The 20,903-nt window shown below is 52.2% G+C and overlaps 1 protein-coding gene across 2 annotated transcripts in view; it reads left to right on the top strand.

The window, feature by feature from the left end:
* Positions 1 to 16,095: 16,095 nt before the first annotated feature.
* The window catches only part of ASXL2 (ASXL transcriptional regulator 2), a 100,754-nt gene continuing 95,946 nt past the window's right edge, over positions 16,096 to 20,903 (top strand). Inside the window, exon 1 of one of the 2 annotated variants that reach the window (XM_084284544.1) lies at positions 16,096 to 16,321. In XM_084284544.1, coding sequence (XP_084140670.1) covers positions 16,265 to 16,321 — 57 coding nt within the window. In that variant the 5' untranslated portion in view covers positions 16,096 to 16,264. The remainder of the gene's footprint in view (positions 16,322 to 20,903) is intronic. The other variant, XM_084284545.1, reaches the window with a different exon arrangement.

The following is a 20,903-nucleotide window of genomic DNA, read 5'->3' on the forward strand; positions in this document are numbered from 1 at the left end:
GTCAGCTGCGATCAGGTGGCTCAAAAGAAATGTCAGTGAAGAAGGGCTGAGGACTCGGGCTGAATCAAGGAAACGGGGGGTTAAAGACAACTTACGGAGGCTGGGTGCTTCCCAGTCAGCTGGGGATGGGTAAAGTCAGGCTGAGGTATGAGGGGGAGCTGGTAAGGAAACCTCTGAGCTGCCAGTGAGGATTTTAGAGACCTTGTAAAGAACAGGGAAGGTGTCCAACCAGGGGCAGGACAAACATCAAGAATATCTTTTAAATGGGGGATGGGACAACTCAGGGAGTTACATTCCCAACCAACTTGAACTCCTGAAAAATTATTGAAGAGGTAAACAAAGTCCGCTTGGAGGCATCCACAAGGTGCAAAGTAACAGCCAACATGGCTTGGTGCAAATCACACCGAACCAGCTTAGTTTTCTTCTGCTTAGAGACTTCAGTAAAACTTCTGAGACTGGCCAATGTGGCACGTTGAAAAGTGAGAAGAGAAACATGTCCTCTGCCAGCAGTTGTCAAACGATTGAGTTTTCTGCAGATTTGGTACAACTCCGTGTTTTCACTGGCAATTTGAGTGCGAGAACAGAAAGGATGCTTACTGTGTTTGCAGAAAACACCCCATGAAAAGATCAAAATAAGGTTCAGAAAGATTGCAGCAAGGTTAGGGACTCGTGGGTGAGCTGCAGTGGTCCCAGCACCAGCCCCGGGTGGCACAAAGCACCACGCTGTCGGGAGGTGAGCACGGCTCAGCCCCCGCTCAGGGGGAGCAGGGGCAGGTTTTTACCAAAAGAAAAGGTTTTTCTATCACGGGGATACAGAGACAGAAATGTGATCTGCAGCCCTCCCAGAAATCACAGAGCCTTTGCTTCCTGCGTGGGCGATGCTGGGCGTCGATTTCCAAGCACGGACAGGACTCTTTGGAGAGATTTTGCAGAAAATCAATGGGAACGGTGTGGAAACAGGAAAGGTTGAAAGAAAAAGTGTGGGTTCCATCCAGGGCTGTGGGGAGAGGTAATAGTGATCTTCAGATATTGAAGGACTGCTGCAAAGGGAGGGGACTGGCCTGTTTTATACAGCAAAAGGAGGGAGGACGAGAATTTCTGGTCCTAAAACAACAATAAAGATTTAGATTAGAACTTGGGAAAGCCATTGTAAGACCTCGAGGACAATAAGGCACTAGGATGATTTATGTGTGTATGATACAGAATTGCTTCCGCCGGAGATCTCTGAGAACAGATGAGCGCAACATCTGCCCAGAGCAGTTTACGAGCGGTTAATCACGCAGAGAGGAGCCCCTGACCACCTCTTCCCGAGCTGTTTGCTGTCATCCTGTGGGCTGAAATTCCTGCAGTGCCAGAGCCTGAGCCCTGGGAGGGAAGATGAGGAAGATGAGGAAGAGGCAGGGTCCGGGCTCACCGGGCTCCGTTTTTCTCTGCACTGCTGCCCGTGAGCAGACCAGGAGGGCAGAGTGCCTGGAGAAAATAAAAAGGGGAAAATGATCAACTGTAGGCATTGCCATGCTTCATTTGCTCCAAACGGTTTCGGAAATCATGTGTGAAAAAGGTGCAGAGAAGGTCAAAGGAGTTTTCCATACCAAGCATAACTGCCAAAAATACCCTGAAATGTCAGGTTTGGCAACGCACAGCCATGTATCCCACGGGACAAGAAAAAACAACTGTGACTTGAGGCAGGAAAAAAGTGCTCCAGTCACCAAGAGCATTCTTCCCTTGCAAATTCTGCACTGCCTGATTAAAACAAAGTCCCAGGGAAGTTTGATTTTCCCTGCAGCAGAGCGCAGGCCAGAGGAGCAGCTGCTGCTTTGGCTTAACGGAGACGAACGCTTCCTGAGCCTTTGTTTCCCTTCCCTGTCCCACCCCTTCCACACACGCGATGGCAGCGGGACGTGGAGAGCTCAGCGAGGTTTTGTGCAGCACGGGGATGCCCTCAGCTATCGCGCTTCATAAATATTGATGCTTCCAGTCCGCACCATTTGCAATGCAGGAAACACCCAGGAGTGTCTGCTGTGTTCTCTGGCTTAGCTGATTCTGTCTGGGGATTTGTTTGCTGCTTGTTTTTTATTATTATTATTATTATTTTTATTTTATTTTTATTTTTTATTTTTACAAATGCCTACTGCCATTTATTTGACAACGCACAGTGGATTTAGCAGCAAAGAAAATCTTCTTTCGGATTCAAGGTCTCTTCCCTTCCCTGGAACCATCCCCTATAGCCCTACAGGGTCACACAGCCCCATGCAGCATTTACACAAATAACGACCAGGTTATAGAGACATCGTTTTAAAGACCTAAATCCCTTCCACTGACAGTCCAAAAGAAATTTTATTTGTTCACAAGTCTATACAGTTTAGGGCAAATTCAATATAACAATTTTGGTTTCTTTCTTATTACATTTTGTAGGCCTTTTCCTGTCATAAACCTAAAATTGATTCCTAGGGTTTGCAGGGCTCTATGCTCAGGCACTTACATTTCCAACAACAAGTAGAATTTCCTATAAAGGAAAATTTTTCGAAGGGGCCAAACATCTGCAGCCCACCTGTGAGGACAAACGCCCGCAGGTCTCTGTGACTGCCGTGGCCATACACCGATGAAAATTTCAAATACCACAGAAGTGCGGTGGCTGCGTGTAACTCAAAATAAAACCCCAGAATGGTGAAGGTTGGATGGGGCCTCTGGGGGTGCAGCCCCACCACCAGCACCTCTCCGGGCAGAGGCTGCTCTTGGGAGAGCTCCCTGAGCCCAGGGCCGTGGGTTTGGGCACCCTGCTGGGGTATAGGAGGGGACAGAGCACCCAGGGGTGCCCCCAGCCAGCCGGGGGGGCTGGGATTTACAGGCATTAGAGGCACTTCTGCGCTGCTGTGGGTCCGTGACCTTCACCACCACAAGCGGCCACCCATGTGTAGGCCATGTGTGTGCCTTTGCGCAGTCAGCTCTCATTAAATCCTGCCTCAGATTCTCTCAGATTCTCCCCTGCAACAACCGCCCCTCCCTGGGGAGCCTCCGGCGCTGCTCTCAGGCTCTTACAAGCTGCTTTTAGTGTCCACGGCCCAGGCCCCTGACCAGGCACAAGAGCATCAGCCCCCGGGCAGGGATAATTGCTCACAGAGCCGTGGCTAATGCCTGCGGTGCAGGAGGCGGTGAGATGTCTGTGAGATGACAGTGACGGGGCAGTTTCAGCCTGGAGAAGAGAGCCTTGAGAGGGGATCTCATCAATGTGTATAAATACCTGAGGGGTGGGAGGCAGAGGGGTTTGGCCAACCTCTTTTCAGTGTTTGTGGGGACAGGACCAGGGGTAATGGGCACAAAATGGAGCCCAGGGAGGCTGTGGGGTCTCCATCTCTGGAGATATCCAAGGCCCGTCTGGACGCCTCCCAGGGCAGCCTGCTCTGGGGAACTGCTTTGGCAGGAGGTGGTGGAGCTGCTGCTGCTCTCGTGGGGGCCCCAGGAGCACTCAGAGGGCACGGAGGGCACAGAGCTCCTCTGGTGCCGTCCCTGAGTCACCATGAGCTGGCTGCTCTGTGTCCTGAGTCACCATGAGCAAGCTGCTCTCCGTCCCAGCTTGCCCGTTGCTAAAATAGCACCGAGGCTTGTTGTCATCGTTGGGAAGTACCTCGAGATCTGCTTTTCATAAGGGACTGCAAGAGCTAAAAGGTTTTTACTGCTTGGTTCATGTTGAAGCATTTCAGCACAAAGGTGGCTGCAGTTGCTGTGAAGACCGAGCGTGGCCTTCCCAGGACAAAAGCTGTGCACAAAACCTGGATATCGGAGAGGTTTGGGAGGGTTTGGTTTTGTTTCTTCTTTCCTGTTCCTTGATGCTCTGATGACACCCTGTGGACTGTTCCCTGCACTACGGTAGCTGCGCAAAGACCCAAAAACTTCCTTTTTCTCCCCGATGGCTTTCCCAATCTTTCCCTACACCTTTCTCTAGTGACCTCCTTTTCTTCAGGCTGCTAACTCACTCGTTAATGGCTTTTAGCAAGGAAGCCGTGTCACTAATTATTATTATTATTATATTATTTGGCACGTGCTGTTCTATGCATCGCTCTCTTGCTGACATTGGTTGGTTTGGAAATAGATGGAGCAGTGACTTGGACCTCTCCATGAGCCAGTGTGCCCATCCTGACACGGAGCTGTGGCCTTCAGATGTGCCACATGAGCTGTCCCCGGGGACCGTGGTGCTTTGTGACCTCCTCCACAGTGACATTTCCCCAACTCTCCGCTCCGTCTGGCAGGATATGCTTCTCCCTCATCCCTTCAGTCCCAACTTCTGTGCCAGCAGAAGGATATATAAATTATTTATGACTGTTCTGCCTCAAAATGCGTCGCCTGTTTGCTCGTTTGCTTTGTGGGTACATCCGCAACCAAGCGCCGATTCTTGCAGAGCGGCGTAGGCGGGGGCCAGCCCCAGCCACTGGCCTCCTACGCCATTCCACACTCATCTGGAGCTGGGACGTGCTTCCCCTCGTAGCAGTCTCCAAAGAAATGTTAGGAGCAGGAAAGAAGCAGGAAAAAAATAATTCTTTCTCCTCTGAGCGCTCTGGGTGCTTTCCTCCATTTGGTTTCACACTGAATGCAAGCAGAGCCACCCCAAAACAGCTCGATGACAGCCCTGGAGGTTTCAGTGGCAAAGTATCAGGAGCTTTCTGCCAGCAGCAGCAATATTCCTGGAGACCTCCTGAATGGCATTAGGTTGGTTAGCATGTGGATGGAGTTTGGGGTGGCCGTGCTACAGAACGGTGACAACACCTGCAAGGTTTATGGGGAAAACACCAGACCTAGGAGTGCTCAGTTTGGGGAAAATTGAGGCAAAATTTTGGTTTAAAACGTAGGCTGAATTTCATTAGTAATAATAGTAATAATATTAGTAATAGTGTGATAAGTATAGCAACAAATAGCTTTGGATTGCCCCCTTCGTCTGTCCTTACTGGGAGATGGAGACGGTGGGTGGAGAGCCAAAGGTTTGGGTGACAGCTCCACGAGGAGGTGAGGCTGGACTCAGCCACCACCCAGGAGTTTTATGTCTGCAGAGGGGAAACCTTGGAAGGCACATCAAACGTGTAGGCATGGAAGAAAGAGCTAATTAGCAGTAATTAATATAAAACATTATGTGGGATACAACGAATGGAGACCACTGGGGGGGCTGTTCATCGGGAAATAAACCCAGCCCCTTGGCTGCATGTCCACCCGAATGTTTTCTGCCCCGCTGCGAGCTGTCGGAAGGCATTGCTGGGTGTGATGGGCTGAGCTGGGCACGGGGCTGGAGCTCTGCCACAAAGCTCAGCGGCGTGTCAGGGCCAGCAAGGGCTTCAGACCAACAGGGCCCAAAAGGATGGCTCACGTTGCTCACAGCCTTATCCTTCAGCTACGTTCGGGACAGAAGAGAAAAAGCACTGCGGCTACTTCCCCTAAAAAGGGAGAAACAATACCTGGGAGGCCTGGGGGCTCTGCAGGCTGCCCTTCCTCTTTCTGTGCACAGCGAGGGCACGGGAGGAGAACTGCAGCTGCTGGAGAGCAGCCCCGTGGTGCAGCTGCACAGAAAGGCTCATTGCTCTCGTGGTCTGGGATCCGGACCCATCGGCTGCAGAAACTCGCACCTGGCGCTTCGTGCATCACGTCCCAAGGAAAGGGAAATGGAGTTCGCATCCTTTCTGTGGAAACAGAACAAAGCGGTCTTATTGTTCGCCGTTATCGTGCACGGCAATCTCGTATGCATGAGCGAAAAGCCAGAGCTGCTCTCGTCGCTCCCTGATTTCTAGGGTGCTGGTGCAAGTCGTGGTACAGGTGGGATCGCCGCTCTGAGCTTTACCTTGGAAATGAACTCACACCCAGGGCGCCCTTCTCTGTCCTTTTGGATAGCAGAAGTACACTGAAAGTCGTCTCAGTGCTTATCTTGCTCTGGGCTTGTGCTCAGCAAAGACTGCTGTGATTGCTGAGAGGAACGTGGTATTCAGGCTATTTTACTAAACAGAGTGAAACACGGAGATTTCAGGTAAAGCCTCTCATGAGGAGTCATACGGCCACAGCCAATTCAATGACTCTGCACTTCCAAGCAGCCTTTGTCACTTAGAGCCTGCCAGACACCAGCACTCTCTGAACAGGGTCTCACATTTTGGTTTTTGATGTTTAATGCCAAATTTACTTATCGGAAGATAATCCTTATTGCATGGGCTTTTAACTAAGTAGAGTGATGCAGCAACGAACCAAAATCACTGCATGGCCAGATATCTTCAAGGTAAAGGGAGGATCCCAAGGGATCGTAAGGCAGCTGGAGAGTTCAAAGCTGAGTTAACAAACCCTCCCTTGTCTGTACTAAACATCAAGTCCTTCCTTCAAAGGGAATGTTCTCCTTTTCTCTGCACCTATCTCCAGGAAAACATGAGGACTGAAGCCAAAAAAAGCCGCTGACAGCCTCATGAGGCAACGTATGGTGCTAAGATCCCGCTGTAGGCACTCCTCAGGGGAGACAGAAAGTAGCTGCCTGAGCAGCTGCTGAGGCAGAAGAACTGGTGGAAAACCACTGCAGGTTTTGTGTGTCTTTGTCCTGAATTCTCTGCAGTACTGCAAGCTTCAGGAGTGCGTCGTGCACCAAGGACACCAGAGCTTTCCCAAAGTCTCACCCCACAGAAAAGGAGGGGAATCTACCAGGAAAAAAGACAACAGAGACAACAGGCTGGGATTCACCGAGCAGAGCAAATGTGGGGTGAAGGTCCAGGCTTCAGCAGCTCGTCTTTTGCTCTACCCTTGTGCAGGTGGCATATGGGCTGTAATATACCCACAGCATATCTCAGAGCTCTGAGGAGCCTCTCTTGAAGGGGTTTGTGGACATGCCTGGGGCCAGGGCCACTGGAAGGACGGAGGACTTTGTCTCCCCACCACCTTCAGTCTGCAGTTCTTGGTGATTCATTCTGTGAAATTCCAGAAAATACAAATCACATACCAAGTGTCAACCCAAGTCCAGAAGCAGCACATGGTTTGAAGCAACGTGGTCCATATAATGTCACATCAGGTTTAATGAGCTTTGCTGAAAACCGTTGAGGAGCGTGGGGAGATTTTTGAGCTGATTCTGCAAAAAGCCTGCCCGGATCCCCCTGGGTAATGCTTTGCCTAACCAGGAAAGTCCTAGCGGACCTGAGCTGGTTCTGTACAACCACAGCTCAGGCATTTGCATTCCTGGCAACACAGCCATCCTGCCGATGGATAACAAGAGTCAAGAAGACAAAACACCACTCTTGTGAAGTGTCCAGGTCATCTTTCTGGTGTTCATTCAAGGTTGCAGTCACTGCTTTGCACAAAGATTTGGGTTCCTGGTTTTTGTATCACTTTCAGAACTTAAAATAACCATTGCAAAGCCCTAGCCACATAACCATCCCCCACGACAAAAAGCCATCTGCTGGGTGTTTTCACTGAGCAGCCTGACATTTGCATGTTCTTTTTCCTGGCTGGAAGGATCTACCTGCAATCAGCTCACTGCCTGCTTTGAATCCGAGTTTAGAAATAGTATTTAAACTGTCTCATCAATTCCGCTTTAATATTAATTCCTGTTTAATACGTACAAATTATTTAAGCTTAAAGCTAAATGATCGCAATAGCCTTGTTCCTGATTTTTACGACGTGGGATAGTGCTGGGTCCACGCAGCACCAGGATGGACTTACAATGAACTGTGCCTCACTTCCTCATGTACAGCTTCGAGAGATAAAATTAGACCCGAGGAGAATGACCTCTGAGAGCAGCTGGCCAACCAAGCTACTTGCTCGGAAGCGTCTCTAATAAGCTGTAATTTGTGCTTCAGCTGTGACACGTTCTGCCACACTGAGATAAATAATCAATTAAAAGAAGACAGAGGAATATGTAGATTTTTAAAAAACACCAACAGCTCAGTTCTGTGCCTTGTGCAGCTGCTTTTGAAGGACGGACGTGCCGAGAGCACGGGTCCTTGGAGAAGCACCCAGTGCAGTGCAGCTCCTGCTTGGCTTCCAGGGCTTTGCTGCTTTTCCTGACACACCAGGACCACAGAAGAGTCCTTGCACTGTCAGACAAGCTTCTTGGGTGGGGGATTCGGCACTCTGCCATGCAGGGACTTCTCGCTGTAGGGCTCTGCCTGTGCAGGAAGGAAAATACAGGCAATAACATTGGGAACAGCACAAAAAAAACTGCTTATCCCTGGTAAGGACCTCGGTGGGTGTCCCAGAGGCTCTCAGCTATGCCTGCTGTGTGCAGAGATGTGGTGCGGAGCTGACAAAAGTGTTGCCCTGAGCTCCTGACACTGCCCACGAGGCTGCCCTGAGCTTGGGTCCAACTCCTGCTGACCAGGAGAACGGGGCTGCAGGATGGGGCTGTCCTTTGCAGGGCGTCTTTATTGCCAAACTGATTTTTATTTTTATTTTTATTTTTATTTTTATTTTTATTTTTATTTTTATTTTTATTATTATTTATTTATTTATTTATTTATTTTTCTGCCGAGGAAAATAAGCAAAAATCTTCAAGAACATAATGTCTTCTGAACTTTGAGATCACCACCTTGTAATTGCTCAGCAGGCACAATCGTGGCAGGGAGAGCAGGGCAGTGTATGTGCCAATCAGGGGCTCTATATGCTCTCTGCTAAGCAGGCTGAAGGAAGGAAAAATGGATTAAAAAAATAAATAAATAAATCTTTATTTCTACTGTCCAGTTTTACTAACAGCTGAGAAAAAGAGACTTTACAAAATTAATGTTAACTTGCTAGTCCCACAACCCGATTTCAAGTCTTACAACATGCCGCTGTACCTTTAAAGCCCATGACGATGAAGAATATGACTAGATAAGAATTTGAGCTTCAATATTTTAATTTTGCACATGTAAATAAGTTCCATATAAAATAACCCCTGAAATCAAGGTTGAAAAATGCCCAAAGTGTGTCCTAAAACTCCACAAAGAATGAACTAGCCACGTTTCATTTTTTGCTGATTTTTTGTTTGGTTCTTTATCTGTAGCTGTTGTTTTTTGTGTGTTTGTTTGTTTTTGCAGATAACCCTGCTGGTAAAACCTTTGTCTCTGTATAGGCAAACCCCTGCGCTGGCGGCATTTTGCACTTAGCTGGGCACAAGTGCAAATCCAGGACAAGTCGAGCTTTCAGCTGAGAGCATCGTGCACAGTTACTGATGAACACTGTCAGAAGGCAGGTAGAACTGAAGGTACCACCAAAAAAAAACACCAGGATCACTTATACTGGTTCTCTGAAGTGCAGCATCAGGTGAGGCCTCCTGCCAGGCTATAGATGCGTGCCTAATGCCACAGTGAGCTGTCAGGGAAATGAGATTCTGATCTTCGGGTAGAAACAAAGAGAAACAAAATTATTTGGAACAGGATTTGTCAGGCTGGCAGATCTGGGGTGTCTGAGCATGTTTTGGGTCAGCACAGAGCACAGGCAGCGTCCAGCTCCAGCTGCAGCTGGGAGGCAGCAGCCCCATCCGAGATACTTCGGGGGGACAGAATTTATCTAATAGGTCCCAAGATGGATCAATGCATCATTTCTTCTGGCTAGTTGTTTTTTCTATAAATCCTTGTCTTAATTTCTCCTGTTTGGGAAAGCGAGAGAGAAGTCTTGCCTGTTAACAAAGCACATGGAGCACATGATTTTCATAGAATCACAGAATTCTAGAATGGTTTGGATTGGAAAGGACCTCAGAGATCATCTAATTCCAACCCCCCTGCGATGGGCAGGGACACCTCCCACTTGATCAGGTTGCCCAAAGCCCCAGCCAGCCTGACCTTGAATATTTCCAGGGATGGGGCATCCACAGCATCTCTGGGCAACCTGTGCCAGTGCCTCACCACCCTCTGAGTAAAGAATTTCTTCCTTTCATCTAACTCTAATCTCTTTTAGTTTAAAGTCATTACTCCTGGTCCTATCACTAGGACAAGGGTTTCGCCAGGTTTTGCAGGCAAGGCGCAGGTAGTTCAGTGGAAACATTTGCAGAGGCTGGAGATGAGTTTTGCTGCCGTCAGGGCTTGGTGCCAGCCACAAAGCAGTGGCTCTGCTGCGACAGTGGCACCGCCGCTCCCTGGGCAGCAGCTCTCACTGTGGCTGCTGATAACCAGGAGATTTTAATTTATTTTTATTTTTAATTTTAATTTTTATTTTTAAAAGTTTATCTACTGGCTGCAGTTCTAAAATTAGCTTTATGCACCTTGGCTCTGTGTGCTTTCCATGGTCATCTGGACGAGGAAACCATGCTACAGTAATAATAAGAACAAAATACATGCTGTGGTGACTCACGCCTGTTTATGTTTGTTTTTCCTCTGGAAGATGAGCTTTCAGGCTCCAGAGTGCAAACCAGACCGTGGCTACTGACTTGTACAGGGGCTTCTCCACCCAGAGGTGCCAAAACTGAGTTTGCCAAAAGCAAGCCAGATGTAAGGCTGAAGAAACACATCCCGGCCCAGCTTTGCTTCATTTCATATGCATCGCTGGGTGCCAGTGCAGGGGGGATGGTACGGAGAGCAGTATACAAACCTATCTTTGATTTTAGACTTAGAATAGTGTGGGAATGTGGTAGACAACAGCTGTAGGAATCGTGCTTTGGTGACATGAGCAGAAAGAGTCTTCTGAAAGGAATTTTGATGCCTCCTCAGATCAATCCTGGTGTTCCATCCATTTGTTCCATCCCAGAAATTGGCTGGGACGAAGGAAGGACATGAGAATGGCACGGACTTGGGCTGGAGCTGGGAGTGCAGCTGGCTGACTGCAGGGAGATGAATGCCCTGGATATGGCCACTGAGAAACATAACTAAGGGCTGCCTTCCTAACAGCCAGTGTCAAATACCAAGAACTTTCTACCTGTATGGCAGAATTCAGATCTCTTAGCAAAAGAGCAAAATTGCCCTGTGACCTCGGAGATACAGCACATGCTTGGGGAGCAAAGATTATCCAAGCACAGAAGAAGAGACAACAGATAAGTATGGGTGACAAAGGTAACATTTTAAGTCCTAGAAATAAGTTTATGTGAAAAATCAATCAAATGGACAGTGGAGGCTGATCAGTGGAGGCTGATCGTACTGGTTGAGTGCATTTGGGGATATATTTGCGTGTTAGATGATAAGTGTGGTAGGATGTGAAAGCTGCTGAAAATGAAGAGTGGGATCTCTTTTTTACATAAGTGCCTATGAGGAGCTACACGGGGAAGATCAATTTTGGATTAGAAAGTGATGGAAAGAGAACGGATGGATATAATCAGGGCATGACTGCATCGTTCACGGCTGCAGAGAGAGATTTTGCAGTACCTGAGGTTGGGTATGTGACAGCCTGGGTGAGATTTATGTTTGACTGAGAGGAATGATGCTACATTGGGTATTTCACACAGTCAAAATCTACAGGCTTTAGATGTAGCCTTGCTGTGCAGACCCAAGTAAACAGCCTGATTGAAGACTTCCCTGAATTTATGGTCAAGACACCGGTGATATCCATGGTGACCAAAACAGACGGCGGGAGAGAGGGCCTGAGGGTGTGTTTCAGTTGCATTGGGCCTGGTTGTTGACTTCTTACCCATGAGGAGATGCAAGACCTGGAGCGAGGCCTGAGTTAGGACCAGATTTACATCAGTGTCTGCACGTCTGTGATGCCTAAGGAGCTGGACTTCAGCAAAAGGCAGTCAGCACAGAAATCCAGCCATGGAGAGCAAACTGCCACTGCCACGCCGGCAGGCAGCACAGCCACACACCCCACCATCCTCCCCGAGGAAGGCGATAAGTTCCTGAAATCTGCTGATCTAAGGTCTCTGCATCAGCAGGTCCTTACATCAAAGGCACAAATTAAACTCTCCTCTAGCAGAAGTCATTTTTGACCTTCTGCATGGTCACCTTTATTTTCTTTTTCCCTGAGGAAGTTCAAATGAGGAGAGGGGAACTCAGGCCAAGGCTCCATGCTCCAGTGTGCATATAGATTCATCCCACACAGAGGCTGGCTGTACTGACTGATGCAACCTATGTGAACAATTTGATAGTGTGGGGGTGTCAGCTCCAGGAAATAGGGAATTCAGTGACACAGTAAGTTCCAAAGGACATCTTGTTGCTAGACTTCTCGTCATCTAGCACCCCCAGGCCCTTCTCCTCAGGGCTGGAAGATCTTTGTGACAGCAGGCTGACTTGTAGCAGACGTTGGACCAGACTGCCCTACACTTAAAGATGTTGTCAAAGATGAGGCAATGTGGCAGTGAGACTGGCGCTAACTTATTCTTTAATCTGTTCACTGAATCTGACCTCTTTTTCAGGGTAGAGAAAGCCCTAAGTGGGCCTGTGATTTAGCTCTCACTTTTTGGGAGACATTTGGTACCTGAACCTCGCTCGTATCTTTAATTGCCGGATGCTTTGCAGCTGCTGTGTGCATGACAAGGGTACCTCTGCTTCTTGCTGGCAGCTCCCAGATACTGGACCATGAAAAGAGTATAATGGTCATAGGGTAAAATCTTTTAGATAAAGATTTTAAAATTCAGTTTACATATCTGGGGATAAGTGCTCAACCATCCTCTTAAAAACTTCAGGTTTTGTGTAAATTTTTGCAGAAAACATTTTTGCTGCTGCTCTGTCCTTTCCTGCACGCAGGTGCTGTTAGGGCTGCTTGCTGCCGCTGTTGTCATTTGTCAGTCAAAAGAGACAGTGATTAATAACTTCTGGGTTGCCTGACTTCCAGTTTGGAAATGAAAAGTCCTTCATCTGGTAAGTTAAGATTCAGAACTCCAGGCTTTATATAAACGCTGAGCGAAATAACATGATGGATCACATCCTAAATTGAAACAATTGATGGATGGTTACGGTACTGCACAAAGACATATGTCCTTAGCTCACTGGATGAACGACCTATTTTTATTTTACCCAAAATTTAAGCTTTTCCTTCTTTAAGACCCTGGAAGCTGTTATTAAATAAGTGAGAGTGAAGAACAGACAGCAGCATGCAGAAAGGTGCTGCATTGGCACGGTCCATCTCCTAACTGCCTCCGGGCCATTGCACAGTTACAGATAACACTGAGCCATGAGAGATGACAAAGGCAGCTCACACAGTTCATGGGGACACGAGGAGCCCAGATAAAAAGGGCAGACGGTTGGGTATGAGCTGACACTGCGATCTTGTTACCGACCAGACAAGTGGCATGCTGCCCATGGTAGGAGGAGCACTGCCAGCAGACAGGGAAACGACTGATCTCCCTACACTTAGCACTGTTGGGACATCATGTGGAATAAAGTTTTAATTTGGTGTCCCCCCCGGTTCAAGAGAAATGTGGAGAAACTGGAGAGAGCCATCATGGAGCTACTGAGATGTTGCAGGCCCTGGGGCAGATGGCCCATGAGGGGAGGCTGGGGCAGCAGGGCTGGTTTCGCTGGGGAAAAGGGGCACGTGGCAGCAGCCTACACATTCATATGAAATAGAGTATCAATTCAAGAATTCATAGAATATCAATAGTTCATAGAATATCAAGTTCAAGTATCAGGAATATCAAGTTCAAGTATCAGGAGTATCAAGTTCAAATTCATATGAACATAGTTCATAGAATATCCCGACTTGGAAGGGACTCACAAGGATCATCAAGTCCAAGCCCTGGGTCCCCAGAGGTCAACCAAAAATCAGACCATGTGTCTGAGAGCGTTGTCCAAACACTTCTTGAAGGGGTGTAAAGGGACGGGGTGAAGCTGTTTGTGGTCTTGGGAGGTGTGGAACTGGGGCAGTGGCTGGACTGTTTGGAGGTTCAGGCTGGACATCAGGAAAAACTCTTCCAGAAAGTGCAGCTCAGGGAATTTGTAACTCACTACATAAATCCTGAGGGCCTCTATAACATCACAAGTTGGTACAGAAGCCATATTACATTTCAGAAAAATAAACAAGCTGTAATTTTTCAGTCAGTTTTTAGATTCCACCTTTTCCAGGTGGAAAGGCCTGGTTTGGCTCAGCCCTTTCACAGCCTCTGTAAGAGATTTTCTTCAACCAGTTCATAATGTAAACTCGCTCATTTCACTCGAGGCTGATTGTAGGACCACTGGTGCCTTCACATTTGTGCCCATTGCTGTGTTTTGGCTTCCTTACACAACTGCTGCCTACAAGCTTGTGGCTCACTGAACGTGAAGGTGTGCGGGCACCGTCAGGGATGCGGGCCTTGACTTTCATCTCTGGCAGTGTTCACTATCACGGCGTCTTTCCCACACGGACACACACCATGGCTTCCCACCTTCCCTTCCCACAGAGACAGGGACACACGGTGCTGCCCACTGGGCAAAGCCGCTCGTTTTCCTGTGAAGCCATGGGGCTGGCCGGGCAGCCATTTTGAGGTGCTGCGCAGACGCGTGTCCTGCGCAGGTGTGTGACAAGGGCTGGCTTTCAAACAGCATGATTATATAGTTATATAAAGATGTATATAAAGATTTTCCATCCATGTCGCTGAGATTCACATTAAGGTGGAAATAAATGTGGAAGACAGCGTGTGTTGGGAATGCCACATGGGGTTTCCAAGGGCAGAAGTGCTTTGTGTGGGTTGAGAGAAGATGGTGGCGGGTTGCTGCGCTGGAGGAAGGGGTGGGATGGGGGCACTGCGGGCACATGGAGAGGGAAGGGAATGGACAAGGGCCATGAGAGCCTGCAGGAGGGTGTGGGTGATGGTGGCAGAGAGGGCAGGGTGGCTGGGAGGCACCGGCAGAGATTTGGGGAGCCTGGGATGGTGGCGGCCACCCTGGGCAGAGGGAGGTGGGCTGCAGAGATGGGGGCAGCTCTGAGGGCACTGCTGGTGCCAGGGGGAGAACCTGGGTGGTGGGGACGTGGTGGCTGAGGGCCTTGGACACGGGGCTGTGGTGGCCGCTAGAGGCTGGGGAAGGTTGGTGCTCGGTGGGCTTGGGGGGCAGCAGGGGCTGCGTGGGGAAGTTGGCATGGTGAAGGGACACGGGCAGTGGTGGCTGTGGGGACATGGTGGTGGTGGGGGAGACATGGTGGTGCCATTGGCTCTAGGGACATGGTGGTGGCGGTGGCTGTGGGGACATGGTGGTGGCGGTGGGGATGTGGTGGTGGTGGTGGTGGTGGGGACATGGTGGTGCCAGTGGCTCTAGGGACATGGTGGTGGCGGTGGCTGTAGGGAAATGGTGGTGGTGGTGACTGTAGGGACATGGTGGTAGCTGTGAGGACATGGTGGTGGCGGTGGGGACATGGTAGTGGCACTGGGGACATGGTGGTGGCAATGGGGATGTGGTGGTGGCCACCAGGAGTGGGGAGCTGGTGGCCAAGGGGGGGATGGGCTGATTGTGGTGGGGGGGGAGGGGAGGTGGTGGCACTTGGTGGCAGTGGGGGAGGGGACCTGGAGGGGGGGGGTCAGTGGTGTGGGGGGAGGGGATTTGATGGCACTTTGCGGTGGGGGAGGGGAGCTGGGGGGGGTCAATGGTGGTGGAGGAGGGGAGGTGGTGGCACTGGGTGACAATGGGGGAGGGGAACGGGGGGGTCAATGGTGGGGGGGGAGGGGAGCTGGGGGGGTCAGTGGTGGCGGTGGGGGAGGGGAGCTGATGACAGTTGGTGGCCGGGGGGGGGGGAGGGGAGCCGGAAGCCGTTGGTGGCGGTGGGGGAGGGGACCCGGGGGGGGGCTGTGGGTGGCAGTGGGGGAGGGGCGGGGGGGGCGGTTGGGGCCGCGGCCCTTGGCTGGAGGCGGGGAGGGGCGGGGCAGGGCGGGCAGCGCGCATGCGCAGCGCGAGTCCCCGCCCCTCCGCAAGCCCCACCCCTACCAACGGAAGCCACGCCTCCAGGGTGAACACACCCCAGAAGAAGCCACGCCCACCCACGGAGAAGCTCCACCCCTACCTAAAACGTCACCAGAAGCCACGCCCCTTTACCTATAAGCCACGCCCCCTCACAAAAGCGCCCACCAGCCTTTCTCGGAAGCCACTCCCCCAAAGAAAGCCCCGCCCCCTCCACACCCCGCCCCTCCCAGCCCCGCCTCGCCCTCCCCCTCCCTAAGCCCCGCCCCTCCCTAAGCTCCGCCCCTCCCTAAGCCCCGCCCACCTCCCTTAGACCCCGCCCCCCGCCGCGCGGCGGCGCAGAAGGGGGCGGAGCCCCGCGGCGGGCGGGTCACATGACCGCGGCCCCTGGGAGCCGGGCCCAACATGGCAGCGGCGGCGGGCGCAGGGGCCGGCAGCGCTCAGCCCTAGGGCGGCCTCCGCGCCCCGCCGGCCGCCCCCGGCACCGCTCCCGGCACCCGCAGCCCCAGCCACCCCCCGCAGCCCGCCCGCAGCCCGCCGCCGCGTCAGACATGAGGGAGAAGGGCCGCCGCAAGAAGGGCAGGACCTGGGCCGAGGCCGCCCGCACGGTACGGGGGGGGTGGGGGGGGCGTTGGGGCCTGGGTGAGGCGCGGGGACGGGGCCTGGGGGGGGGGTTGGGGGGGTGTGGGGGGGTTGGGGTTAAACCAGGCGCGTCCCCGAGGGGGGGGGGGTTAAAGCTGGGCCTGGGGAGGTGCAGGGGGACGGGCACCTGCGGGTGCGGCCTGCGAGCATAAAATCTGCATAAATAGGGATTTATTTGGCCGTGCAGGGTGCAGGGCACCGAGCTGGGGGCTCTCTGAGCAGGAGGTGCCGTGCAGGGAATGATTTTAGGAGTGTGAGGTGTGGCCCGCAGGTGGGCACCAGCTCCTTTGCACGTCTCTGTTTATATTTACATATATACCCATTAATATGTCTTTACTGTAATATATCTATTTTTCTTTTTTTTCATAAAGAATGGCAGAATCGCCAATGCACAGAGCAAACGCAAGTGTGGAACTTTTTTCTGTTCTTTTCTACAACTTTTTGGTTGTAACCGAATCTCTTTCCACCACTGTGGCTTGCTGCTCACACTCCATCCACTGCTCTGTTCCAAAAAGCCAATCAAAGGCTAACTTACATACTTTAAAAAGCTGCACTGAAAGTTATCAGTCTGGAGGTGATGTGTTACCACGGGTTGTGTATCTGGTTTCATGGCAGAGAGTGCTGAAACGAGGAAAAGTTGAGCAAATGCTTGCCCAAGCCTCCCTTTTGGCAAATATTTCTCCTTGTGTCTTCGGCAGGAATGTTAAAATATTCTGGTCCAGCTCCAATTTCAGCCTTTGAAAAGTTTCCCCGTGTCTCCAGCTTGAAATAACACCTTGTGGGTCTTTCTTGTAGTGGTTTGTGCCTCTGTGCTTGTTCAAGGAGCGAAGTTCCTCGCAGCTCCACTCATGGGGGGTGGAAGGAGCGTGGCAGCTGCTGGGGGAGGGCTGGGGGCTGTGGGGGTTTGGTGGCAGCTGTCCTGGCGAGCTGTGTCACCCCACTCAGGGGTTTGCTGAGCTCTGATGCTCCTCTGGGGCCAGCCCTGCTCTCTCTTGCATCACCACGGGTAGCTCGGGGAGCTAAACCAGGCGGAAACCACCGCTGCCGTGCTGCTGGAGGGGCCTGCTGCCAGCCCGGGCTCCCCAGGAGCTACCTGGAGACAGGAGCCTCCCCCCCCGGGCAGGACGCAGGGGATGGCAGCGTGCTGGGGGGTGCCAAATCTCCTCAATCTGCCCTAATATTTCAGGGTTTGCTTGAAAAATGGTGCTTGGAGACAGACGCGTGGCCTTTCTGTGTGATGGGCAGGCAGCGGGTACGCGTGCGGATAGGATTGGTTCTGTGGGGCTTAATCTCTGCCTAATTTTCTGTCTACATCCATGAATTGGAGCAGGACTGCAGCGGGAGGTAAGGGAAGCGTGCCCCACGAGGGCAGTGCGCTCAGGGAGGAAGTCACTGTTGATAAACAACCTCCTCCTTATTTCCTGGCTCATTCAGCAGACGTGCAGCTGCAGTTGACTGTTCGCTTGCCACTTTTCTTGGGACAGCGGCTGCGTGGCCCTGCACTTAAAGCAGAAAGCTTTGTGGAGGGAAGCAGCGGGTGCTCTGCGGTGCCTGAGTTTAAGATAACTGCAGCGGGTGTCTCCGAGCTGGAGCAAACCCTGCAGGTACAGGCAAACGGAGCTGCAGGGACACACCGGTGGCACAGAGCTGATTTACCAAAAATCAGGTGTTTCCTGCGGTGTGCTGCTGGAAGGTGTTGGTACACCAAATGGTTTTAGGGATGCCCCTCAGAACCGGTGTGTGTCTGTAGGGTTACACCTCAGCCCTTCAGAGCTGGGTGACCATTTGGGATGTTCTTAAACTGCCCTGGAAGTCGGTGCCTGGGCTCAATTCATAGTCCCTCAGATGGATCTGAGGCTTGAACCCCGCTCCTCACCTCGTGGTGCTTGGGGATGGCTGAGCTCAAACGGGCGGCTGCAGCTGCGGGGCTCAGACAGCCGTAACGGGGGCTGGCTGAGCAGGTGCAGACATCAGAGCAAATCTGCAGCAGCTTTGCTTTGGGCTCAGTTGGATGCGTGTTCCTGTGCTGGGGTCGAAGGGGCTGACTGCAGGAGTCGCAGTGTTAATGTGGGCAGCTCAGCGCCGCGCTGCCCCCCTGCCACAAGTCGCTGCTCCTCGGGGCTGGGCTCTGCACGGTTCCTGTGCCACAACTTGCCAGGAGAGCCGAGGAGCTGAGAGCCACGGGGAGCTCCCTGCGTGCTGCGTGCATCCTCCCGGGGCTGCTGCTGCTGTGGAGGCGACGGCGTGCGGTCAGCGAGGGCGCGGTGGCGTGCCGGGGGCCCGGCCAAACCCGGGCGAGCGATCCTGCAGCTGGCCGGGAGCCACGAGCGGGCCCTCTCCGCGCTTTGTTTGCGCAGGGGAAGGCGTCACGTGCCAGGCGTGAAGAAATCGGGTGTTTGTTTTTCGTGGGAAGTCCCCGTCGTGGTGGGAGCGGACGGAATGAACGGCTCTGCCGCGCGGAGCTGGGGGCAGCAGGAGCGCGGTGCCAAACGCTGTCTCCTGTAAAAGCTCCCACCCCGCTCATCATCTGCCCGTCTAGGAGTGCAAAATGCCACGTTTCGTGCTACCTGTTGGGAGCTTGAGCTGCTATAACTGTGTTTTTTTGTTGCGTGCTGGCTTCCTGTGCAGTCAGACTGCCTTCTGTTGGCTTCGGAGGGTGAGAACCTGGTGAGAGAAGGCGCTTGGTGAGGCGGGAGGAGCAGAGCCGTGCTGTGGAGGATGCTTCAGGCACAGCCGTCAGCTCTGTCGTGGTGCTGGTGGTTGTGCTGCAGCTCACAGCAGCTCCTGCAGCGTCTGGAGATCCAGTCAAAAAGGCAGCAGGGTAAAATCAAGCGGGAAGCTGGGGGGACAAATGGGGGGCTTCAGGGAAACTGGGCCCATGAGGGTGTGATGCTCCGGGGAGAGGAATTAGGAGGGTCTGAGCACAGGAGCTGGCTGCAAGTCCATTTGCTCCCTCGTATTCAGAAACTTGAGAGTCCACAAAGGTTCAAAGACTGCTGCAGAAATATGCAGCAGTTCAGAGCAGTCTGTGAAACATTAATTGGAGACGGCCTGGAAGGAGCTGATGGCCTCGCAGACAGCACTGAGGTTTTTTGGGTACAGCTCACGTCAGGGGCCTGCCCCTGCTCCACCTGGGAACAAAATGCAGGTGGTGGCTGAGTGCTCAGGCCCCTGGAGGACTGGTGAAATGAATTAATTAGGGAAGGAAAGCGAGGAGGAGGGCTGGCAGCCCAGCAGGCCCTTCCCGTGGAATCGCAGAGCCGGATTTAAGAGAGGTGGTGGCTCTGCGGAGAGCTCAATGATTAATCAGAGCTCGTGAGGTGAGCTGATAGCCACGGCTGGCGAGGTTTGCCCTGGTTATTTTGGGTGGAGCTCCCCGTGGCACGGCGGGTGGGCTTTTAATCCCCCAGGTAATGTCACTGCTTGTCTGCCAGCCCTCGACCAACGTCCAGGGCTGACACCAGCCTCACCAGGGATGAGAAGCTGTGGCTTCGGCTGCTCTGTCCCACAAAAACCCTCTCCTACGGACCATGGCACTCAGATGTGTTCTTCCTGCATCTTGAAATGTTTTTTTAAGACCTTCCCGTGAAGTCAGCTGTTGCCCTGTGAATCAGAGCCGGGTTTTGGCCCAGTTTACCTGCGAAATATCTTCCTGGGGAGGGTGCCGGAGCGCTGGGACAGGTTGCCCAGGGAGGCTGTGGGGTCTCCTCCTCTGGAGATATCCAAGGCCCGTCTGGACGCCTCCCTGGGCAGCCTGCTCTGGGGAACTGCTTTGGTAGAGGGGCTGGACCCGGTGGTCTTTGGGGGTCCCCTCTTTGTCCCCAAAGCACTGTAATGCCATGAGACCCCGGGGTCCCCCCGGGTGGCAGTAGGGACACGAGTGCCTGGCTTGTGGTGTGAAAACCCTGGGGGAATCCCCGCTGGTCACAGCTGGGCAGGCGCCTGCCTGCTCGGCCTTCCTGTGTCCTCTGCACCAAATGGGTTCAGGCAGTGCTGTGGGAGGACCTCAAACCTTGTCCGGAGAGAAATCAACAGGATTGAAGCTGGCGTAAACTTCTGCGCGCTTGCTTTGTGCCAGCACAAGTCTTTCTGCTGGCTTTGAGAAGAAAAGTGCTTTCTGGGCTCATTGCTGGTGAGGCTTTCTGAGCCTTTTGGGGTATAACTGCATCCAGTTAGCTGCCTTTGCTAACAGAAAAAGGTATCTTCTGAATGGTCCTCAGGTAAAGGACCGTTCAGGGTAATGGTCCTTCAGGTAAATGGCCCGAAGGTAAAGGACCAAGGGATGCCTCAGGATCTCAAACACGTTTTCTTTGTGTTCTTATTTAAAGCCATAAACGCAGCTGAGATACTGCTTTCAATGTGCAGCCTGGATGTACTTTGCTTGGTCTCTCTCCTCTAACTTCATCCAGGCTTACAGCTCTGCAGGCTTCCTTCAGGGAGCTCGTATCTGAGGCTGCCAGAGCACCAGGACCTCTGCAACACCTGGGGGTCTCCAACCAGCTGGGGGTAGGTGTGAGAGCCCGTCCTGTGCACCTCGAGTGTGAGGCT

The sequence above is a fragment of the Netta rufina genome, assembly GCF_964035555.1.
Source record: "Netta rufina genome assembly, chromosome: 3".
NCBI classification, from domain to species: domain Eukaryota; kingdom Metazoa; phylum Chordata; class Aves; order Anseriformes; family Anatidae; genus Netta; species Netta rufina.